This window comes from Triticum aestivum, chromosome 2A, assembly GCF_018294505.1.
Source record: "Triticum aestivum cultivar Chinese Spring chromosome 2A, IWGSC CS RefSeq v2.1, whole genome shotgun sequence".
Lineage (NCBI taxonomy): Eukaryota > Viridiplantae > Streptophyta > Magnoliopsida > Poales > Poaceae > Triticum > Triticum aestivum.
In genome coordinates, this window is record NC_057797.1 from 581,073,521 (window position 1) to 581,096,760 (window position 23,240).

The window sequence follows — 23,240 nt, forward strand, 5'->3', positions numbered from 1 at the left end:
GGTGTCGGGTTATCTGGTCCGATGTGGCAGACACACTCGGTCGTGCCCGGGCCACCCCATATTCGCCCCAGATTTGGGCTGGATATGTGGGGTGCCGGTCAGCCCGGGTGTTTGAGGCGTCCGTTTGGATCCTTCTCTTACCGGTCACTGACCGGGCCGTCCACTCGAGCATTTGAAGACTGTTTGAAGCGCTCGATGTGAAATGTCCTCAACGTTTTTCACGTGATGTTCTTTCAGAAACATCGATCATAACATAGGCACACATAATGGCGGAGCTTAGCTAGGTCATAATTTGTAGTCGCCCCCCAACTCATAAGTTTCTTCCCAAATCTCATTTTGTTTGCCGCCTCCGCCCCCAAAGCTCCTCCATTGGACACGCACTAACAACACCACGCGCATGCACTCATATATCACCTATGGAAGGCTGGATCGATAGTGCGGAGCTTTAAGGTTGAGAAAGTCACCATGAACACCTAGTTATCGACGGGAATGTTGCCTCTTATTAAAAAATAATCCTCGTTAATGAGAAGCCAAAAGCTTCAATCATCCAACACTGTATGAAATGTCCTCCGGGGTGCTTCCTTCCAAAACCCACGCATAAATCAACTGTCGGGCAAAGTACATTTTACTGGACACAAGCACCGCTCGACATTAGGCATCCCAAAACATATAGTACAAACTGTAGCAGTTAGGTGGCCATTTCCCCCCAACCCTCTACCGACCTCCTATATTATTTATCTCCTTCTTTTCAGCCGGGTTGCGAATTAGGAGCAGTACAGCACCGGTCTCGTTGCAGTGCCTTGAAGCAGTATAAAATAGTTGTTGCATTCTTGAAACATCGGCAAGCGCTAGTCACCCTCTTGAAGCCCTTCCTTCACACATGTCAAGACCCGTCTCAGATGTCACCACCAAGTTATTCCTTTGAAGCCCCGCCCTCCTTCCACAGGCCCATGACGAAGCCAACCTAGCTAGCTTGCACCACGTACCGTGTGGCATTATATATACGCCCACCGGCCCTCCGTGCCATCCCGGTCTCCATCGCCATGGCGACGACGGGGAGGGTGAGGCCTTCTCCTCTCCTCGCGGCGTGGCTGGCTCTCGGCTTTGCGTGGCATTGCGCGCTTCACCATGCTCCGGCGGCGGCCGTGACGCTGTCGACGGCGTCCCGGTGGGTCGTGGACGAGGCCGGGGACCGCGTGAAGCTGGCGTGCGTGAACTGGCCGTCGCACCTGGAGCCGATGCTGGCGGAGGGGCTGGGCAAGCGGCCCGTGGGCGCCATCGCCGGGGACGTGGCCACCATGGGGTTCAACTGCGTCCGGCTCACCTGGCCCACGTTCCTGGTGACCAACGCCTCCTACTCGTCCCTCACCGTCGAGCAGTCCTTCCAGAGGCTCAACCTCACCGAGTCGCTCGCCGGCATCAGGGCCAACAACCCCGCCGTCGTCGACCTCAAGCTCATCGACGCGTTCAAGGCAAGCTCGTAAATCTTTTTAGTGTATATATAATAGTGCACTTAATTTGTGTTGGTGTCAAACTGTTGATGTGTGCATGGCATACATACAGGCCGTGGTGAGCAGCCTCGGCGAGAACAACGTCATGGTGATCCTGGACAACCACGTGAGCAAGCCCGGGTGGTGCTGCGACAACGCGGACGGCAACGGGTTCTTCGGCGACGGCTACTTCGAGCCGGACGTCTGGGTCGACGGCCTCACCAAGATGGCCACCATGTTCGCCGGCGTCCCCCACGTCGTCGGCATGAGCCTCAGGAACGAGCTCCGAGGCCCCAGGCAGAACTCAAACGACTGGTACAAGTAAGTAGTGCTTTTTCTCCTATCCTGATTAGATCGATCACTAAAACCAAACCAAAATTATCACCACCAGTAAACACCGTTGAACTGACGATCCTATTCCTAATGTCGACCATGCCGGTGATAAAAGTCTCAAATGCGTGTGGCAATACGCGTCGAGCCACCAACGACATTGAGATTTTGTTCATGTGCATGTCCTGGACGAGTAAATGAGCCTGAACAAGAACCTAGTGGTAGTTGGCCGCTGGCTTTACATCTCCAACTGCTGCTCCTGCACAGCATGTGAGAGACAGTAATGGCATTCACTGCAAGTGATAGGGTAGCCGTCCAGCAGGCAGCATCAGTCTTTCAGTGAACCACCAGTAGACAGTAGTCCTTCCTCCTTCGTGTGCTCCGGAGGCATGAGCTTTCAATGCCTCGAACAAAACTGCAAAAGGGACAAAGCCTAGTTACTCCCACACATGGCGCCAGCCCCGTCATGGCACATGCAGCTGAGGGCTGACACTGACGATGCACGAACGCAGGTACATGCAGCGCGGCGCGGAGGCGGTGCACGCGGCGAACCCGCGGGTGCTGGTGATCCTCTCGGGCCTCAGCTTCGACAACGACCTGGCGTTCCTCAACTCGCGGCAGGTGAGCCTGAGCTTCGCCCGGAAGGCGGCGTTCGAGGTGCACTGGTACAGCTTCTCCAACGGCCAGGAGTGGGCGGCGGGGAACCCCAACGAGGTGTGCGCGCGGATCGGGGCCAGCGTGTCCCGCCGCGCGCTCTACCTGCTCGACCAGGGTTGGCCGGTCTTCCTCAGCGAGTTCGGCGTCGACAACCGCGGTGGGAACGCCAACGACAACCGCTACTACGGCTGCGCCGCCGCCGTCGCCGCCGACCTCGACCTCGACTGGGCGCTCTGGACGCTGCAGGGGAGCTACTACCTCCGCCAGGGCGTGCTGGACCTCGACGAGGTCTACGGCGTGCTCGACCGGGCCTGGTCCAGGCCACGCAACGTCACCGCGCTCCGCAGGGTCCAGCCCCTGCAGCGCCCGCTCCGAGGTTCGCACCCGCCGCGATCTGCTCTGTTCGTCTTACCCTGGCCGGCCTGTGAGCTTGCGACTGATTTCATGATGTTGGTGCGTGTGTTTGCAGGGCCTGGCTACGCGGAGGCGGCGCCGTACACGGTGCTGTTCCACCCGGCGACGGGGCTGTGCGTGCTGCGGCGGTCGCTGGCGCAGCCACTGGAGCTGGGCGCGTGCGCCGGGACGGAGGCCTGGGAGTACGCGCCGCAGCAGGGGCGGCTGGCGCTGCGGGACGGCCCGCTGATGTGCCTCCACGCGCAGGGCGCCGGCCGGCCCGTGCGCCTCGGCACGCCTTGCGACGACGACATGTCCCGGTGGCGCCTCGTGTCGGACTCCAAGCTGCACGTCGCCGTCAACGCATCGTCTGCGTCGTCATCCGGCTCCGGCGATGGCCGTGGCATGCTCTGCCTGGACGTCGGCGCGGACGGCCAGAGCGTGGTCACCAACCCGTGCCGCTGCCTGAGCGCGGACAACAGCTGCGACCCGGAGAGCCAGTGGTTCAAGATGGTGAGCAGCACGAGGAGCGTCGCCGCCAATAGCATGCTCGCGGAGCTGCCTGTGAAGCTCGGGAGCTCGAAGATTCGCTCGCTTTGATCGGCGCCAGTAGGACCGACATATATAATTGTATAGGTGCACGCATCCGTTGTACTAGCTGCAAAGGCGCCGGGATGGACGAGAGAAGCTGCTCTAGAACCGGAATAATATCCTTCAGAGTTCAGATAACTGAATGAATGTTGGGGCACTGGAGCCTGATGGCCCCAAGCTTGCAAAATCCGTCCGTTCATTCCAGCAAATAATCTCATAAAAGTGATCTACATATATAAATCTCCAATTTGGAGTTGTGTCCAACAGAAAATAATAGCCATAACGACACAGAAAACACACACGCAAACGCACACGAAAACACGACGCGGCATGGTAAGAAAGAACATACTTCTAAATACGGCGAGCAGAGTAATTATTTCTGAAGCTGGGAGGCAGCAATTACGGAGAAACCACCACGGTATAAACATCAGTAGTTGGTCTCCGAGAAATGAATGGCGCAGAGCAGAAATTGCAACAAGAGACATCAAGGTCACATACAGGTTCAGGTCTTCAGGAGGCTGTGTAGAGAATCTCTATGTTCCAGAGGCTGCTGTGGGAAGATCCATCTGAGAGATCAAATGCTAGCAAGCCATCATCAGAATGACTGAACTCTACTTCATGCGCATCAACTCTACAGAGTGCCGGTCTAGCAGATGAATACGCCCCAAAACGTCCTGGCCCTCGGCATTTGATCTGAACTGTCGTAGCTGAAGAATCAACTGTGCCTGTGATACTGTCGAGTGCGCCACCGGAGTTGAACATGTTGAGCAGTCCAAGCGGCGCGAACCGAACAGCCCCACCGTAAACCTGGTGCAGAAATGACTGTTTCTGTGAGAATATGAAGTAAACTAGGCTCAACAAATGTGTTTTTTAGAATAACAGGGAGGCTCTCCCCGGCTCCATTAACCAGAATGAAACCAATGCACCCATACAGTCTCAACAAATGTAAGCAAGGGGTGGACAGAAATCTGACCTGTATCGGTGATATGGTATAGATCTCACATGTCATAGTGACCAATGAAAGCTCCAAACTTTGGTGCTTCTGGAGCCTTGAAAGAGAACCTGCAATACAAAACAGAAGGTTAACTAAGATCTTGACCGTACAATAGATAAGATGCAATTGCGAAGAAGAAATGAGTAGCTAAAGAAAAATTACATGAATTGAAAGCATATACTGCAGTCTCTCCATTCCACTCATCACCAGTAATCTCCTCGAGAGACTCTACATCTGATGGCGAGAGATGACCCGTTATGTTAACGGCGGTGGGAACATGTGAAATTTCTTCGACTAACCAAGTCCAGTTTCCAGCTCCCTGACAATTGAATACTCCGACGACAGCAGACAAATTGTTCAGGTTCCATATTTTCAGAAGACTGCCCAAGAGTTAATGAATTAGTCTTCGTCAAATAGATAGCATCGGACAAACCGGATAAGCTAAATTGGGGTGTGTATTAGTGTAAATATACCTTTTGCCATCCATGACTGGATCATTGAACAGGCAATCGCGAGTAGGACGACCAGCATACCTTGCTCTTAGAATCGAGCCATCTGGTAGAACGAGCTTTTTCAGAACAGTGAAATCGTGCACTCCTGGTTTGTCACTGCATATCAATATGGGGAGAAATTTATACAGCAAGCACGATTTGGTTAAAATCAAACACCACACCTGAAGAAAATGCGCTATAAAAATCACCTGACATAAACACCACCTCCACTTAGAGCCCTAGCCGCTCCATGAAATTCCGCTGTTTCATGCTTGCTCTTTACATCAGAAAGAAAGAGAGAAAATTATTTTTTTTGTGGGAAAAAGAGAGAAAATTAGCTGATACTAAAGTACAGAAATATGGCTAATCAAACTAAAGGGTGCAGAATAATCTTACTTGGAACATATCCCAATCCGGGATGAAAATTTCTCCCAATAAAAGGCTATTGAATGCTACATTAGCAATGTGCAGAGTTTGCAGTGTTGGCTCCCGAGGCATGAAATCTTCTGATGCTCTAGCAACTGCACTCTTCAAGGCACTACAAACAGTGAAGGATCATGTCAGATTCTATGTACATAGCTCATACTGTTCACAAATATGGATTATTTACCTATAGATGTGGTCTGAACTGTGACTCATGCAGCATATTAGGTTATTTCCTTTGAAGTTCCGAGCAATAGATTCCTCAAGAGCATGTTGATACTTTCGAGTTAATGCAACACGACCACCGAAGCCATGCCCGAGAGTCTCCATCACACTTTGCACATCTACCTTCACACCATCCACACCCACACTAGAAAGGTAACTGTGCTGATCATTGTAGAATTCATATATCTTCTCAGGATCAATGATACCAACTCCATATTTCTCCAAGCTGTCCATGGCTACATCCCTCAAATTTGCAACATCACCAGGAGACTGGACGGGGTAAACTAGTTTTGGATTGTAATTCTCCATCACGTCCGATGATGTGCAGACACCTCCCCAATACCCAAGTAAAGCATGCCATGCGTAGACGTACCTGAAATTCCACATGCAACATTTTGCTCAGCAAAAGATGACCCTTACATATACATTAGGCATATAGTAAACTATTGCAATAAGAATCAAGTACTTGACTCCATGTGTCTCTTTGATTTTCTTGACAAGATCTCCCAGATTCTTGCAGGCTTCTCCCCTAAACTTGTCATTCTCCTTCAGATCAACCAGCCTCTCTGCAAACCTGGCAATGTTACGATGAAAATCAGATGCAGTACACTCTTTTTTGTATGTATTAGCAAAGGTTGATATACATACACAGTCTCTTCAAGAAGAGCTCCATTCACTTCCTTGAATTCGTTAACTATTTCTTGCCAACCATCATCTATAATCAGAAACCTTGGTGGTGCGCCTCCTTCACGCAAACTATTTTACAGGGAATGCATCATCAGTAAATGACAATTATCAAATGAAGGAGGTGTATTTCAGGAAATAAAAATAAAAATGAAGGGTGCGGCAAATTACATAAAGAACACATGCAAATCAAAGATCAACTCAATTCTTGTATACCTTTGAAGGCCCTCTTCAATCCCTACTGGGTTGACAGCTTTATAAAATGCATCCCAAGTGCACCATCCAAACCAGTCTAAGTTTGCAGGGGTCTGACATTTGTAGCAAATTTACAAAAGACTTGTCACAATCAAATAAATTGAGATATGTCCAAGATCAACAACCATAGTCTAGTTAGGTGATAAAAGTGTAAAAACCTGCTTATATATACCTCCTTGCTCTCAATATGACTGAAAGTTCCTTTGATCTTGGACAGTATCCTACAGAAGATATAAGTAAGCCACTGCCACATAGAAAGAAAGAAAATCCATGCCGTTGTAGTAGTGCGGCATTACTTGATTGATTCCTTCATAAGCTTGAAAGGATTGTCCCCTGAGTTGACGAATACCGCATCAACAGCATCCTTCGTCTGCACATCAGGATCACCTAGCAAAGAGACAACCATTCCACTAAGATTCCAAGCATTGCACAATTTGAGCCAAGCACCATAACATTCATAAGACAAGGTGAAGTCTGCCTACCACTCTCGAAGCAGAATTGGAGCTCATTCTCGGGACACCCTTGGAGGCTGGCCCGGAAATCCCCATCGAGGGCTGGCAGCATCAGAGCGTACACCGTGTCCTCGGCCCCATTCCCCGTCTTCTCCAGAAGCAGCATCTGCGTCTCCGCCGGCACGCCCGCCGCCTCCGCGCCCGTCTTCGGGGCCATCCACCAGATCTTCAACTTGAACAGCGACAGCCATCTCCATCCTCTGCACAGCAACCATCACGAACGAACATTAGTATCTCGGACCGACGCGCGCGCTGCGCAAGCATAATAAGCCATATGTGGCCACCTACTTGGGGATGGTGCCGAGGGAGAAGACGTGACGGCTGGACGGCGCCGCTGCCCGGGCGCCGAGGAACGCGGCGCCCGGAGCGGCGAGGGCGACGCCCGCGCGTAGGGTGACCTCGGGCGGGCATTGGGAGATGAGCTCGCGGCCGCCGACCAGCAGGGACCCGCGCTCGAGACGCGTCGTCGCCATCTGCGGCGGGGACCCGTCGGCGGTGGCGCTGGGATGAGTGGAGGCGGCAGCGGCGACGACCGACATTGCGCCTCGAAGTAGGCCGCGGCAGCGCGAGATATGGCGCGGGGGTCGTCGAACTGCTCTGGAAGTGGAACAGGGACCCGGAGGACCGGGCGCCACGGCGACCGCGACAGCGACCGCGAGCTGCAGCCTCGTCATCGCCAATAGGAATTGAATGGATAAGCTCAACAAGAATTGGGCCTCGTGGGGCACGCCAGAACGGGTGGCGTGCCATTGCTGCCTCCCGCGCGTTCGCGATGACGCGGGACGGGACGATGTTGGTGGTGGACGGGGCAGGGAGGCCTGCCCGCCGACAAGTGAGCGGTAGAACCTCCCGGTGATTAGAGCATCTCCCGCGGTTGGCCCAGCAGACATAAAAATCACCGCTGGGGACGAGCCGGCGATACAACTGGCGCTAGAGCGATTGGACATCCAGCCGTCGCCTTTAGATTGTCCCCTTGATCCATTCATGGCCACTTTACGGTCAGATAAATAAAAAAATGGCCCGATATCGACGAGAAATGGCCTATATTCGGCATGGTTCAGGGTGGTTTGGTATTGAATTCTTAGCATAAATACATTTTTTATCACATAGTTCATCACAGAAAATTAAATAATTCAACAACAAATAGTTCAATACAAATTATATAGTTCAACAAATAAAAACTCATATTTCATCATACGTCGAGCCCGGCGTCGCCCTTGATCCTTTATAGATGCTCCACCAGATCCTGCTGCAGTTGATGATGCACTTATGGGTCCCGGATCTCCTGACGCATACTAAGGTAGGCAGTCGAGGTTGCCGGTAGCTGATGATCAACTTCGGTTAGAGGACCCTGCCTGTAGTATGGTTCAGTGTCAAATACTGGATCTTCCTGCTCGCTTTTGATGATCATGTTGTGCAAGATGACACAACAAATTATGAAGTCCCATATTTGATCTTTCGACCAGGTCTGAGCAGGGTACCGGACAACAGCAAATCAAGATTGGAGCACACCAAATGTCCGCTCGACATCCTTCCTGCAAGCCTCCTACACCTTGGCAAAGTGGGACTTCTTGCCTTCTGGCACAGCGTTTGAGATAGTCTTCACAAATATAGACCATCTCGGATAGATGCCGTCAGCTAGGTAGTACCCCTTGTTGTAGGAGAATGACCTTCAACAAGCTTGGCAAAGACAGGGGAGCACTGCAGCATATTGATGTCATTGTGAGTTCCTGACATACCAAAGAAGGAGTATCAAATCCAGAGGTCATGTGTTGCCACCGCTTCAACTATCACACTACAACCGCCTTTGGCGCCTTTGTACATCCCCTGCCAAGCAAATGGACAGTTCTTCCATCTCCAATGCATGCAGTCGATGCTTCCAAGCATCCCAGGAAATCCTTTTGCTGCATTCTGTGCTAGGATCCAAGCAGTGTCTTCCGCATTGGGTGTTCGCAAGTATTGCAGTCCAAACACTGCCACCACTGCCCGACAGAACTTGTAGAAACACCTAATCGTGGCTGATACATCTCCGTCGTATTTACTTTTCCCAACACTTTTGCCCTTATTTTGAATTCTAACTTGCATGATTTGAATGGAACTAACCCGGACTGACACTGTTTCCAGCAGAATTGCCATGGTATTATTTTTGTGCAGAAATAAAAGTTCTCGGAATGACCTGAAAATCAACGGAGATTATTTTTGGATTATATAAAAAATACTGGAAGAAGAATCCACGTCAGGGGGCCCACACCCTGTCCACGAGGGTGGGGGCGCGCCTACCCCCTTGGGCGCGCCCCTGCCTCGTGGGCCCCTGACGCTCCATCGACCTCAACTCCAACTCCATATATTCGTGTTCGGGGAAAAAATCAGAGAGAAGGATTCATCGCATTTTACGATACGGAGCCGCCGCCAAGCCCTAAACTCTCTCGGGAGGGCTGATCTGGAATCCGTTCGGAGCTCCGGAGAGGGGAATCCGTCGCATCGTCATCATCAACCTTCCTCCATCACCAATTTCATGATGCTCACCGCCGTGCGTGAGTAATTCCATCGTAGGCTTGCTGGACGGTGATGGGTTGGATGAGATTTATCATATAATCGAGTTAGTTTTGTTAGGGTTTGATTCCTAGTATCCACTATGTTCTAAGATTGATGTTGCTATGACTTTGCTATGCTTAATGCTTATCATTAGGGCCCGAGTGCCATGATTCCAGATCTGAACCTATTATGTTTTCATGAATATATGTGAGTTCTTGATCCTATCTTGCAAGTCTATAGTCACCTATTATGTGTTATGATCCGTTAACCCCGAAGTGACAATAATCGGGACCATTACCGGTGATGACCGTAGTTTGAGGAGTTCATGTATTCACAATGTGTTAATGCTTTGGTTCGGTACTCTATTAAAAGGAAGCCTTAATATCCCTTAGTTTCCAATAGGACCCCGCTGCCACGGGAGGGTAGGACAAAAGATGTCATGCAAGTTCTTTTCCATAAGCATGTATGACTATATTCGGAATACATGCCTACATTACATTGATGAACTGGAGCTAGTTCTATGTCACCCTATGTTATAACTGTTACATGATCGATTGCATCTGACATAATTCTCCATCACTGATCCAACGCCTACGAGCTTTTCATATATTGTTCTTCGCTTATTTACTTTTCCGTTGTTACTGTTACAATCACTATAAAACCAAAAATATTACTTTTGCTACCGTTACCACTACTATCATATTACTTTGCTACTAAAAACTTTGATGCAGATATTAAGTTTCCAGGTGTGGTTGAATTGATAACTCAGCTGCTAATACTTGAGAATATTCTTTGGCTCCCCTTGTGTCGAATCAATAAATTAGGGTTGAATACTCTACCCTCAAAAATTGTTGCGATCCCCTATACTTGTGGGTTATCAAGACTATTTTCTAACGCTGTTGCCGGGGAGCATAGTGAACGAAATATGCCCTAGAGGCAATAATAAAGTTATTATTTATTTCCTTATTTCATGATAAATGTTTATTATTCATGCTAGAATTGTATTAACCGGAAACATGATACATCTGTGAATACATAGACAAACGGAGTGTCACTAGTATGCCTCTGTAAGTGCATCTAGTGCCACCCCTAGTTGGTTTTGGAGTATTGACGACAAACCTGGTTGAGGGACTATTGTGTTTGTGAGAATTGCAGGATAACACAGGTAGAAGTCCCTCATTGATTCGGTTTTCCTACCAGAGATGACCCCTAAAAATGTATGAAGACATTGAAGTCAAAGGTGGTATGTAAAGACATTCACATTGAAGACTATGACAAGAGAAGACATCGCGTGAAGACTATGGAGCGCGAAGACTTAGTTGTTTCGTCGTTCTTTTTCTTCTTTGTTGAGTCATAGGAATCACCGTACTGTTAAGTGGGGTCCAAGAGAACCAGTCAGAATGACTGAAGTGATGCTTAACCAAAATACTATGTCTTCAAGCGAAGACAATGAGAGCAAATCTTATCCAGAGCTGGATAAGTCAGCTTTGCTTGTAGCCCAAGTAAAGTTGTCGTGTATGTTTGAAATCTGACCGTTGGAACACGTGTCAGTTCCTTAGTGACCCAGGGTCATTTCGGACAAATCAGGTTGGGTTGCCTAGTGTCTATAAATAGCCCACCCCCTACAACTATAAACGGTTGGCTGCTCGGAGTTAGTGTACGGCTTTTGTCGTTTGAGAGCAACCCACCTCGAAGCCTTTGAGAGAGAATTCCTTGCGAGGACAAAGCCCTAAACACCTAGAGCCAAAGAGTGTTAGGCATCACATAAGTCTTCCTGTCTGTGTGATCTGAAAACTTATTACACTTGAGGACTATGAATCCTCCAGTCGGTTAGGCATCGCGTTCTGAGCATCCAAGAGTCATTGTGGATTGCCGGTGAACGCAGTTTGTGAAGGTTTGGAAGTCTACCTTGAAGACTTACCAGAGTGATTGGGCGAGGACTGGGTGTCCTTAGCTCAAGGGGAATAAGGTGAAGACGCGGTCTTCTGAGTTGAATCTCAGCCTCCCTAACCAGACGTACAGTTGTCACAGCAACTGGAACTGGTCCAACAAATCATTGTTTTCAACGAGCCACTGGTTCTATCCTTCTCATCTCTTTATTTGCAGATTGGTCCTAGTGAAGTCATTGCCTGTTTGCATTATCTATTTGTCTTCACTGTGTGACTGCTTGTTCTGATTGGCTTCATACTATCTTCCATCCTGATCTATACTGCCTAGCTACTATTAGTTTTTGTGCTTTCATTTCATTGAATACTTGACTATGTCTTGCTTAGTGCAGTCGACCTTCCGCTGCCTGGTAATAGGTTTATTTCTATCGTTTGTCTTTGAAACTTCCATGTTTTGAAAACTTTCATAAAAATCGCCTATTCACCCCCCTCTAGTCGATCACTAGCACTTTCAATTGGTATCAAAGCAAAGTACTCCCTTGTTCTGTGTGATTCGGTTTAACCACCTGGAGTTTTAGCTATGTCAACTGCAGGGATAATCAAAGTCTCCGCTGCGTGCCCAGTCTTCGATGGAACTGAATATCCCTACTAGAAGAATAAGATGCGCATGCATCTTGAAGCCATTGATGTCGACCTCTGGTATGTCGTCAAGAATGGCGTCCCCAAGGCTGGTGAAGGTGTCACCGCTGCTGATGTCAAGAAGTTCGTTCAACTGGACTCCACGACCAAGAACATCAACTATGGTCATCTGACCAAAGGACAGTATGGCCATGTGAGTGCTCTAGAAACATCTAAGCTAGTCTGGGACTGGCTCTCCAAGGTCAACGAAGGCGTCTCAACCCAGAGAGATCAAAGAATCAGTGTCCTTCGCAACCTCCCGCTTCAAGAGAAACGGCAATGAGAATGTTTAGCTCACGTTCGATCGACTCACTGACATCACAAATGAGCTTCAAGCCCTCGGCGCTACTGAGATCACCAAGCATGAAGTCGTCAAGACACTCCTGAGATCACTTGACATCTCATTTGACACCCTAGCCCTGATGATTCAAGAATGTCCTGACTTCAAGACACTCGATCCGTCTGACATACTTGAAAGGCTCAACACACATGAGTTTCAGCTTTCTGAGAAAAGAGACATCTACGGTCCAACTATGGGCGAACTCGTGCCTTGAAGGCAAAAGCTGTCTCCTCATCTGAAGAAGAATCTGACAGCAGTTCTGATGATCCTGAAGACATTGGAAAGGAGCTTGCTATGCTTGTGAAGAAGTTCCAAAAATTCACCAAGAAAAAAGGCTTCAGAAAGTCTTCACGATCAAGCTCAAGGAATGATGAAACTTTTGCTCATGACTATAAGAAGAGAACATGCCACAAGTGCAAGAAACCTGGCCACTACATCTCTGAGTGTCTGCAGTGGGACAATGAGAACAACAAGAAGAAGAATAGCAAGGAGTATGATTCTGACGACAAGAAGAAGAAGAAATACTCAAAGTCTTCTTCCAAGTCTTCCTCAAAGTCTTCATCACGCAAGAAGAGCTCATCTGGCAAGGCTCGTGCGTTTATTGGCAAGGAAATGGATTCAGAGGAGGAGTCCGCTTCTGAGGAGGCGGAGGTGGAGTCGGAGGAGGAGTCCAATTCTGGCGTTGCAAGTCTGGCTACAGCATACGTTGCCAAGTCCATCTTCAACACTGAAGACAATGATTTCATCACCGACACCGATGCAAATGACAAGGACTACTCCGCTCCCACCTACTGCTTCATGGCACGCGGTGCCAGGGTAAACACACGCACTACTCACTATCAAACATCCAGTAAAGATGACTCTGATTGTGGTTCCAAACCCAGCTACAAAACACTTGCTAAAATTGCAACTGAACAACAGAAAGCTATGGAACATATTCAACAACTGTTAGACAAAAGCGATGACATGTTAGACACTGAAATGACTCGATCTCAGTCCTTAATTGAAGACATAAAAAATCTTCATGTTAAGTATGAGGAACTTGAAAGTCGTCATGAAACGCTCTCAACAACTCATGAAAAGCTATCCTATGATTATCTTCAAAGGAAGCAAGATCTTGAGAAATTGAGAGCGGCTCATGAAGATCTTCAAAAGGAAAACGAGTCACTTCACGCCAAACAGATCAGTTCCGCTCAGGAAGGATTTGAACCACCATGTCTTAAATGCATTGAGCGTGACAACGCTACTTTTGTTGCTGGATGTTCTACTGCTGCTACTATTGCAATATCTTCAACTGTTGATGTGGTAACTAACCCCTCTGCTGAGGATACCACTGCTATTGCTGATGAAAATGCTAGGTTGAAGACATTGCTTGAAATAGGGATGTACAAAAGTCTCAAAGGGCATCAGACACTATGTGATGTCCTCAAAAGGCAGATCCTAAACCGAAACCCTAGGAAAGAGGGTCTTGGGTTCGAAAGGAAAATGAATGCTGATGGCTCTTACTGGAAACCTGAGCAGTACCCCAAAACCACATGGGTTGCTGCAAAGGAACCTTCAGTGGATCCATCCACACTGTCTGGCTTCACTTGTGCTAATCCCATTGTTATTGATGAATCCTTTGATGCAAACTATAAACTGTTTAAGAATCAGAATGGTGAAGTGTTTGCCAGGTATATTGGTACTAACTGCAGGAATGGGCCACCTATGAAGAAAGTCTGGGTGCCGAAAAAATGGTTGGAGAATCTTCCTGTGAATGTCGTCATGACACCACAAGTGAAGAAGAAAAACCCCAGACCACAGGCTTCATATGGTCCAAAGGCTTCATACAGACAAAGGACTCACCTAAGTCTCACTAACACAAATGTTTTGCAGGGAAACCATACTCAGGCCTATGAATATGAGTGCGTTTCATCAAACCGCCATGTTCATAAGACCAATAACTACTCTGCTTATTCTTATGAGTACTATTGTCCACCTGCAAGACTATTTGCTAGGGCTCCAAAGCCAAAGTTCTCAGATGCTGCACTTAGACTCATTGCTTCGAAGCCACCCTTGAAGATGTGGGTGGCTAAGAAAGCTTAACTCTCTTTTGCAAGGAAGGGTCTCCATCGGAAAATCAAATTCGTCTGAAGCTATTCCTGGGGACCTTAAACATCTTGTAGGGCGCAAGATCAAATGCCCAAATGGTCTTATTATGTATTTTGTTCGTGAATCGCTTGCTAGTTGCCCTATCAGTCCTAACCTCGATCTAAGCTTTCATAATCCACTTGCTCGTCAAATGTTTATGCGTCACAATTCTCTTCGTGAAGCCTATCCCCCTAACTGCACTGTAGGGTACGACACCAGCAGCTTCAGAATGGATTATTGATAGTGGGTGTACCAATCACATGACTGGCAAGCGAAGCCTTCTCATGGACTCAACCTTACGTCCATCTGACAAAAGTCACATCACATTTGCTGACACTGGTAAAAGCAAGGTATTGGGTCTAGGTAGAGTTGCAATCTCAAAGGATCAACACATGGATAAAGTCATGCTTGTTGAATCCCTTGGTTTCAACTTAATGTCTGTCTCAATGCTTTGCGATTTAAACATGATTGTGATATTTGGAAAATATTGTTGCCTTGTTCTAATGGAATCTGACAAGTCTCTAGTGTTTGAAGGGTATCGGAAAGATGATTTGTACGTGGTAGATTTCTCAGCAGGACCACAACTTGCCGTATGTCTTCTAGCAAAAGCTTCTGAATGCTGGCTCTGGCATCGGAGGCTACGACATGCTGGCATGAGGAACCTCCACACCCTTGCAAGGAAGAAGCATGTCATAGGCATCAAGGGCGTCAAGTTCAAGAAGGATCACTTATCCGGTGCCTGTGAAGCAGGAAAGATGACGAGGGCCAAGCATCCCTCGAAGACAATCATGAAAATGAATCAACCCTTCGAACTGCTCCACATGGATCTTTTCGGTCCCACTCATTACTCAACTCTTACTACTACTGCTTGTCTCTATGGCTTTGTCATTGTTGATGATTATTCAAGATATACTTGGGTGCATATAATCCTCTACAAGACTGAAGTGCAGGATGTCTTCAGACGCTTCACCAATCGAGCAATGAACAACTATGGCGCCAAGATAAAGCACATCAGAAGTGATAATGGCACTGAATTCAAGAACACTGGCCTAGATACATATCTTGATACCTTAGGCATCACACATGAATTCTCAGCTCCGTACACGCCACAGCAGAATGGCGTCGTCGAACGCAAGAACAGAACACTTATTGAGATGGCCCGGACGATGCTTGATGAATACAAGACTCCAAGAAAATTCTGGCCGGAAGCCATTGATACTACATGCCATATCATCAACCATGTTTATCTTCACAAGCTTCTGAACAAGACATCCTATGAGCTCCTTATTGGCAAGAAGCCAAATGTCAGTTACTTCAGAGTATTTGGCGCCAGGTGCTGGATCAAGGATCCACATCACACTTCAAAATTTGCACCAAAAGCACATGAGGGTTTTATGCTTGGATATGGAAAGGATTCGCACTCCTACAAAGTCTTCAACCTTTTTCACTATAAAGTGGTTAAAATAGTGGATGTGCGGTTTGGTGAGATGAACGGCTCACAAAGAGAGCACCTGCCAAATGTGCTAGATGAAGTTCCATCCAGTGAATCAATCAAACTTATGGGAACTAGAGAAATCATACCGTCTGAAGCTCAGCCTGAAGAGGAACTTATCATCCCCGCACCTGATCAACCTGAAGACAATGCTCAGCCTGAAGACAATCCCTCTAACGATGACAATGATCAGCAAGAGCAAAATATTCGTCCTGTACATCCTCGTGTTGCAAATGAAGTACAGATTGAGAGAATAATTGATAGCATAAATGCACCAGGTCCACTCACTCGTTCAAGGGCAACACAGCTAGCAAATTTCTGTGGGCACTTCGTATTCGTCTCAATATCTGAACCCAAGAAAGTTGATGAAGCCTTCATGGAACCTGAATGGATTCAAGCTATGCAAGAAGAGCTTCAACAGTTTGATTTGAATAATGTATGGGAACTGGTCAAGCGTCTTGATCCTCGTAAGCACAATATCATAGGCACTAAATGGATATATCGCAACAAGCAAGATGAGCATGGTCAAGTTGTCAGAAACAAAGCTCGTCTCGTTGCTCAAGGATACACTCAAGTTGAAGGAATTGACTTCGATGAAACATTTGCTCCTGTGACTAGGCTTGAAGCTATACACATACTGCTGGCCTATGCAAATCATCATAGCATTCTTCTATATCAAATGGATGTGAAGAGCGCCTTTCTCAATGGCAAGATTGAAGAAGAAGTGTATGTTGCACAACCGCCCGGCTTTGAAAATCCAAAACATCCTGACATGGTTTACAAGCTCAACAAGGCACTATATGGCCTTAAACAAGCCCCTCGATCTTGGTATGACACACTCAAAGACTTCCTGAAGAGCAAAGGCTTCAAACCTGGTTCACTGGATCCACTCTCTTCACTAAGACATATGATGGTGAACTGTTTGTGTGCCAAATATATGTGGATGACATTATCTTCGGCTGCACTAACCAGAAATACAGTGATGAGTTTGGATATATGATGCAAGAGCAATATCAGATGTCCATGATGGGTGAGCTGAAGTTCTTCCTTGGTCTTCAAATACGACAGCAACGCAATGGCATCTTCATATCTCAAGAGAAATACCCCAAAGATTGCCTGAAGAAGTTTGGAATGCAAGACTGCAAAGGCTACACGACGCCAATGCCAGCTAAACACCATCTCGGTCCCGACGACAATGGTAAAGAGTTCGATCAAAAGGTATACCGCTCCATGATTGGTTCTTTGCTTTATTTATGTGCATCTAGGCCAGATATCATGCTTAGTGTTTGCATGTGCCCGATTCCAAGAGACACCAAAGGAATCGCATCACTTAGCTGTGAAGCGAATTCTTAGATATTTGGCTCACACCCCAACACTAGGATTATGGTATCCAAAGGGCTCAGAGTTTGATCTAGTTGGATTCTCGGATGCTGATTATGCTGGTGACAAAGTGGATCGCAAGTCTACATCAGGCACATGTCACTTTCTGGGACGATCACTTGTATGTTGGTCTTCAAAGAAGCAGAACTGTGTATCTCTCTCCACTGCTGAATCTGAATACATTGCTGCTAGATCTTGCTGCGCTCAGCTTCTATGGATGAAGCAAACACTCAAGGACTATGGCATTCACCTGAAGCGAGTGCCACTCTACTGCGACAACGAAAGCGCCATGAAGATTGCTAACAACCCAGTTCAGCACGCGAAGACAAAGCACATTGAAATTCGTCATCACTTTCTTAGAGATCATGTCATGAAGGAAGATATTGATATCATACACGTCAACACTGAAGAACAATTGGCAGATATCTTCACAAAGCCCTTGGATGAGAAGAGGTTTTGCAAGTTATGGTTTGAGCTAAATATCTTGGAATTCTCAAATGTCCTGTGATCAGGCACACTTCCTAACACTTGTGCATGTTGATGACTTAGGTGTGCAACACACGAAGTAACGTATGTCTTCAATCAATAAAGACTTGCATTCTGAGTGTGAATACATTAACGTGGAATTTGACTTCGAAGCGCCACGAAAGTTGTGCGCCGTGTCTGGGTCTAATACTTCCTATACGGTGGGTAACTCCACCACAAAATTCTTCCCTAAGAAGTGTTTCTCACATGGCATTACATTTGCAAAGTCTTCGCTTTCTGTTTGTCTTCAATGTTAACACAGCTTCATGTTTATCTTCAATGTACTGATTTGGTTTCTGTCCTCTACAGCATTCACTTATAGCTATGGCTTCTTGCTGAATCTTTTAAACTAAGTGAATGTGATCGGACCCTAAGCCCTCTATGCTTCTTTCTTAAGTCTATCTATCCAAATCATATGCATTCTATTGACACTGTCAAAATGTCTTCTCTGCGTCCTTGTCAGCAGAAGACACGGAGACAAACATTAATCCATTTTCAATGCTAAATCCTTCCACCTGGAACCCGGAGAAGTGGGAACGACCACCCGATAATCCAGGCGTGCGTGGGAACGTGGAACAACCTCCAATGTGTTGCATGATAGCCACGTGTCCTTCAGATGTGAACCGCCAGGGGCACCTGTGTAATAACACTGTGTCACCCCTGTCCCTATAAATACACACCTCACCCCAGTCATTATCTCTTCTTCCACTCTCGCACAAACCCTAGCGCCACCACTAGCCCTCAACGACGCCGGCGACAAAGCGCTTAGCTGTCGCGACCTCACCGACGCTGTCCTCACGCCGGTCGCGAACATCGTCTTCTCCGCCATGGCCGTAGGTGTCTCCGTCGCCAAGTTAGGGCACGGACGATCGAACTGCTCGGCCTCCTCTCCCACTCCGTCTAGTAGTTCCTCGAGTGGTAAATAAAACCTCCTTTTTACAGTCCTTTTGATCCGATAGATTCATCCTTTTCAACCACAAGTAGTTTCTATTCACACAAGTTGGATCTATCTCATACTGCATCTCATAACATGCCTAGTATATTCACTTATGCTTCACAAAGTAGTTAGATTCCTCACTTGTACTTATTCGTGGATTCATACAAATCTAGAACCAACTCTCTATCTATGAGTGAATGTCTTCGCACTATGAGGTCAATGTCTTCTAAACTGATTTATCTTCAAAAACCTTCTGAGAATGCATATGACCTCTTCCCCTTCCCTCGCACCTTTAATGCTGTCAGAGGTACATGTCCGTGGGAGAATCCCTTGGTTCTCATAGTCTGCATTCATTTGTAGAGTTCTTACAACATCATATTAATTCTCTTGAAGCCAGTTCTTGTCTGACTAGTAGACGGAAGACTTTGACAGTTTTGAAGCCTTTCAGTCTAAACTTCATGGCCACAGAGAAATCTGCAAGGAAGGGTGGCAGACAGCGTCGTGGCAACACCTCAAGAGATTTGCCTCCTGACCTCTATGAGTTGTACAAGATAGATCCAGAGGAGGACTACAATCAGCGGAAAACCCGAATCCAATGGATTCGAAGATATTGAACAGAACAATGGTTCAAGTACAGGTTCATGACCCAGGAGTATGCTGAGAAAAATGCCATCAAGAAATCGTGGGGAGACATCTTGTACAGAAATCTTCAACCCAGATCCAGAGCTGAAGCCATTGAACAAGGCTTCTATCCTTGCATGGTTCGTGGACCACAGCCTGCTGATGCAGACCCATCTTCGCTGCTATGGTGCCGTGACGACAATCTGTTCAAGTGCAACTTCCAGTTTGCCAAGAACTCGGCCAAAGCAAACAAGAAGTCATGGGGACTAGACTTCAATCCAGGCCCCTCTGCTCCTCGTGCTGACGACACACCCGAAGCTGAACCCAATCTGGTTGGGCCCTTCTATAACTTAGAAGGTCTCATTACTCACATATAGGTTCAAGGGGTAGTCGTGGATCAACCTACAGACGACACTGAATTTGATGAAGCGCCTGCACCACCGAAGCCAAAGAAGCTGAAGAAACCTAAGGTTTCGAAGCCTGCCCCTGCACCAATGGTTTCACGGGCGAAGCCTCTGGCCACTGCACCTCCTGAACACAGTGTGCAGTCTGAAGATCTGTCACGCATCTCCAAGCCCTCCAAAGTGAAGATGCCCATGCAATCCACCAGCCAAGCACTGACCCCTACTGCTGTTCTGCGCAACATGAATGACGCCATTGATCTGTCCAGCGACGACGACCTTGGCGATGACGCTCTTGAGCAGTTGATCAAGAGCAAGCAAGAGGCAGAAATCTTCAATGACCTTCCTCTCTTTGATGTTGAAATCATCAACAAGTTCATTGATAAGTGGTTTGACATCCCAAATGTTAGCTTTGATGATCTTCAACTTCCCATTGGCCTCAGCATCGCCTTCCACGGAGCCATTACTGCTGAGCTGGGTCTAGCTCAGAAAATTGTTGAGCTGAAGCATAAGATAGATTATGAAAAGGCTCAGTTCAAGAAGCATATGGCCAAGCTCAATGTTGAAGACATTCAGAACTTCCAGGTCATGATGCATGAGCTCAAGGAAGCATTCCGAACCAAACGCGAAGAAGCCAAAGGTTCTCGTGAGCGCATGAAGCATCTTGCTGCTAAATGTGTTCAGGGATACAACAAAGCTAAAAATTACAAGGCTTTGGGGCGACCAGGCATCGACCCCAGAATGGCGGCCAAGAAGAAGAAGAAGCCAGCTGTGGTAGAACCCGAAGCACCAAGGCAGGAAGTACATCCAATTGTCTCCCCAGCCAGTATGACAGGCTCGAAGCCTAAGGTCCCCACAGTGGCTTCAGAACTGAAGAAAACAAGGGCAGCTGAAGCTGAAGCCAGAAAGCGCAAAACCAAGGCCACCACTGATGATGCTCCTCCAACTAAGAAACGCAAAACCAAGAAGAGAGATCGGGATGCTCCCACAGAGCCCCTTGAGGTTGAGCCAATCTCAGTGGCTCGTCCTGCATCTGAACATCAAGAACGCCAAGTGGTAGTTCATGAGCCTGCTTTCATAGAGGCTCATGAAGCTAAAGACAATCCAGCTGTTGACCCCACCGCACCTGAAGACATTGGTCCTCACGACAATGTTGAAGATGATGAAGTCTTTCCTCAGATCGAGCACCAGTTGGTATCATCGCGTATGCTCACGCACAACAAACTCATCAGCATTGATCGTCCTCTAACGCCAACTGCTCAGGATGCATCGTGGGCTGATCACCCACAACGACAAGACACCCCAAGTTCTCCCCAACCACAAGTCACCTCACCCATGCAAGACGACGATGACTTTGAGGCCCAGCAAACTCCATCTCCGCAACTGTCGCCAGCATTACGGAGGCTTCGCAAAGGTCCGAGGCCCCAAGTCACTCCCACTGTGCATGTGTCAGAGTCTGAAGCCAAAACCGCTGAAGATATTCCGACTGCATCAGCCGATGCAAGGAAGAACAAGAGTTGAAGTAGAAAGAGTTGCTACACCCCCATCCCACCAAGATGTTGTTCTCAAGGAGAATGTGTCCGACCCTCCAGCTTCTGAAGTGGAGGTTAACAATCCTGAGGCGGCCACCAACATCAACACTGAAGCCAATGATGTTGTCATGGCTAAAGCTAATGTGGCGCCTGAAGCTACTGCGGTGCCAGAAGTACAAGCACCTGAAGCCACTGCCGCGCCCGAAGCCAATACTGAAGCACCTGAAGCCAATGTGGCCCCTGAAGCCCGGATCAATGACAATGTCAATGCTCCTGTACCCCCTCCAAGACCTCATACAATTGAGCTGGCATTTGATCATGGTCAGCCTATTATGGTCCGATGGCCCATTCTGGTTCCTCCACCTGCTGCGGGTCCACAATTTGACTATCATGTCGAGCACAGACCTCCCGTCCAGAAGCCCAAGCCAAGACTTCCATGATTCCCAGGCACTGCAACTTCACCTGGGGTCTTCAATGTGAATGGCTTCATGGCACACAACACCTTCTTCAACAGTGCTAAGAACCCTTACACAAAACCTCGCATTTCATCAGATCGGTTCTGGAGCTATCAGCAGCGCAGCTACTATTCCTGCGTCTTATACAATCAAGGGCGCATATTTCCACATATGTGTCTCGACACTGAAGCTATAGCTGGCCTGCCCTGCCTTGAAGAAGCGTTGGATTGCTTCAGAGACGCTAGACTGCTGCAGTTTGTCACCGATAAGGAACACTGGAAGGAAGAGCTTCTGCTACAGTTCTATGCAACTCTTCACATTCGAGGCTACAACAGGGATCCAAAGACATGGGTCCTTGAGTGTATGACAGACAATGTACATCATGAAGCTAAAGCTCTTGATATCATTGAGCTCACAGGCCTGCCCACTCCTAGTGAATACTATGAACCAGGTTGTGAACAACACCAGAATGCTTTGGAGAGCATCTTTCAGAAGCCAGAACCCAACATGAGCCAAATGTTGAGCATGATGAAGCCTTTGCCTCACGACGCTCGTAAGTGCATCTAGTGCCACCCCTAGTTGGTTTTGGAGTATTGACGACAAACCTAGTTGAGGGACTAATGTGTTTGTGAGAATTGCAGGATAACATAGGTAGAAGTCCCTCATTGTTTCGGTTTTCCTACCAGAGATGACCCCTAAAAATGTATGAAGACATTGAAGTCAAAGGTGGTATGTGAAGACATTCACATTGAAGACTATGACAAGAGAAGACATCGCGTGAAGACTATGGAGCGCGAAGACTTAGCAGTTTCGTTGTTCTGTGTTTTTCTTTGTTGAGTCATAGGAACCACTGTGCTGTTAAGTGGGGTCCAAGAGAACCAGTCACAATGACTGAAGTGATGCTTAACCAAAATCCTATGTCTTCGAGTGAAGACTATGAGAGCAAATCTTGTCCAGAGTTGGATAAGTCAGCTTTGCTTGTAGCCCAAGTAAAAGTTGCCGTGTGTGTTTGAAATCTGACCGTTGGAACACGTGTCAGTTCCTTAGTGACTCAGGGTCATTTCGGACAAATCAGGTCGGGTTGCCTAGTGGCTATAAGTAGCCCACCCCCTACAACCATAAATGGTTGGCTACTCAGAGCTAAAGCATGGCTTTTGTCGTTTGAGAGCAACCCACCTTGAAACCTTTGAGAGAGAATTCCTTGCGAGGATAAAGCCCTAACCACCCAGAGCCAAAGAGTGTTAGGCATCACTTAAGTCTTCCTGTCTGTGTGATCTGAAGAC

The 23,240-nt window shown here is 47.6% G+C and overlaps 2 protein-coding genes across 2 annotated transcripts; one reads left to right on the plus strand and one right to left on the minus strand.

Annotated features, from left to right (window-relative positions):
• Nucleotides 1–821: 821 nt before the first annotated feature.
• On the plus strand, nucleotides 822–3,648 carry LOC123189545 (glycosyl hydrolase 5 family protein). The gene is made up of 4 exons (XM_044601986.1): nucleotides 822–1,472; nucleotides 1,564–1,811; nucleotides 2,333–2,853; nucleotides 2,947–3,648. The coding sequence occupies exons 1-4, from the start codon at nucleotides 1,044–1,046 to the stop codon at nucleotides 3,468–3,470; spliced, it is 1,722 nt and encodes a 573-aa protein (XP_044457921.1). The 5' UTR covers nucleotides 822–1,043; the 3' UTR covers nucleotides 3,471–3,648.
• Nucleotides 3,641–7,771, minus strand: LOC123189544 (probable galactinol--sucrose galactosyltransferase 2). Its single transcript, XM_044601985.1, has 14 exons — nucleotides 7,334–7,771; nucleotides 7,016–7,245; nucleotides 6,830–6,920; nucleotides 6,706–6,754; nucleotides 6,495–6,586; nucleotides 6,243–6,350; nucleotides 6,061–6,168; nucleotides 5,557–5,967; nucleotides 5,343–5,484; nucleotides 5,156–5,223; nucleotides 4,929–5,063; nucleotides 4,618–4,835; nucleotides 4,435–4,523; nucleotides 3,641–4,268 (listed from the first exon to the last, which is right to left on the minus strand). The coding sequence occupies exons 1-14, from the start codon at nucleotides 7,717–7,719 to the stop codon at nucleotides 3,972–3,974; spliced, it is 2,424 nt and encodes an 807-aa protein (XP_044457920.1). The 5' UTR covers nucleotides 7,720–7,771; the 3' UTR covers nucleotides 3,641–3,971.
• Nucleotides 7,772–23,240: the final 15,469 nt, after the last annotated feature.

Coding starts and splice junctions, on each gene's coding strand:
- LOC123189545 (XM_044601986.1), top strand. CDS start 1,044: ATGGCGACGACGGGGAGGGTGAGGCCTTCTCCTCTCCTCGCGGCGTGG. Junction 1,473..1,563: donor AGCTCATCGACGCGTTCAAG/GCAAGCTCGTAA, acceptor GCATACATACAG/GCCGTGGTGAGCAGCCTCGG. Junction 1,812..2,332: donor AACTCAAACGACTGGTACAA/GTAAGTAGTGCT, acceptor GCACGAACGCAG/GTACATGCAGCGCGGCGCGG.
- LOC123189544 (XM_044601985.1), bottom strand. CDS start 7,719: ATGACGAGGCTGCAGCTCGCGGTCGCTGTCGCGGTCGCCGTGGCGCCC. Junction 6,755..6,829: donor CTTATGAAGGAATCAATCAA/GTAATGCCGCAC, acceptor TATCTTCTGTAG/GATACTGTCCAAGATCAAAG. Junction 4,836..4,928: donor CCAGTCATGGATGGCAAAAG/GTATATTTACAC, acceptor ACTCTTGGGCAG/TCTTCTGAAAATATGGAACC.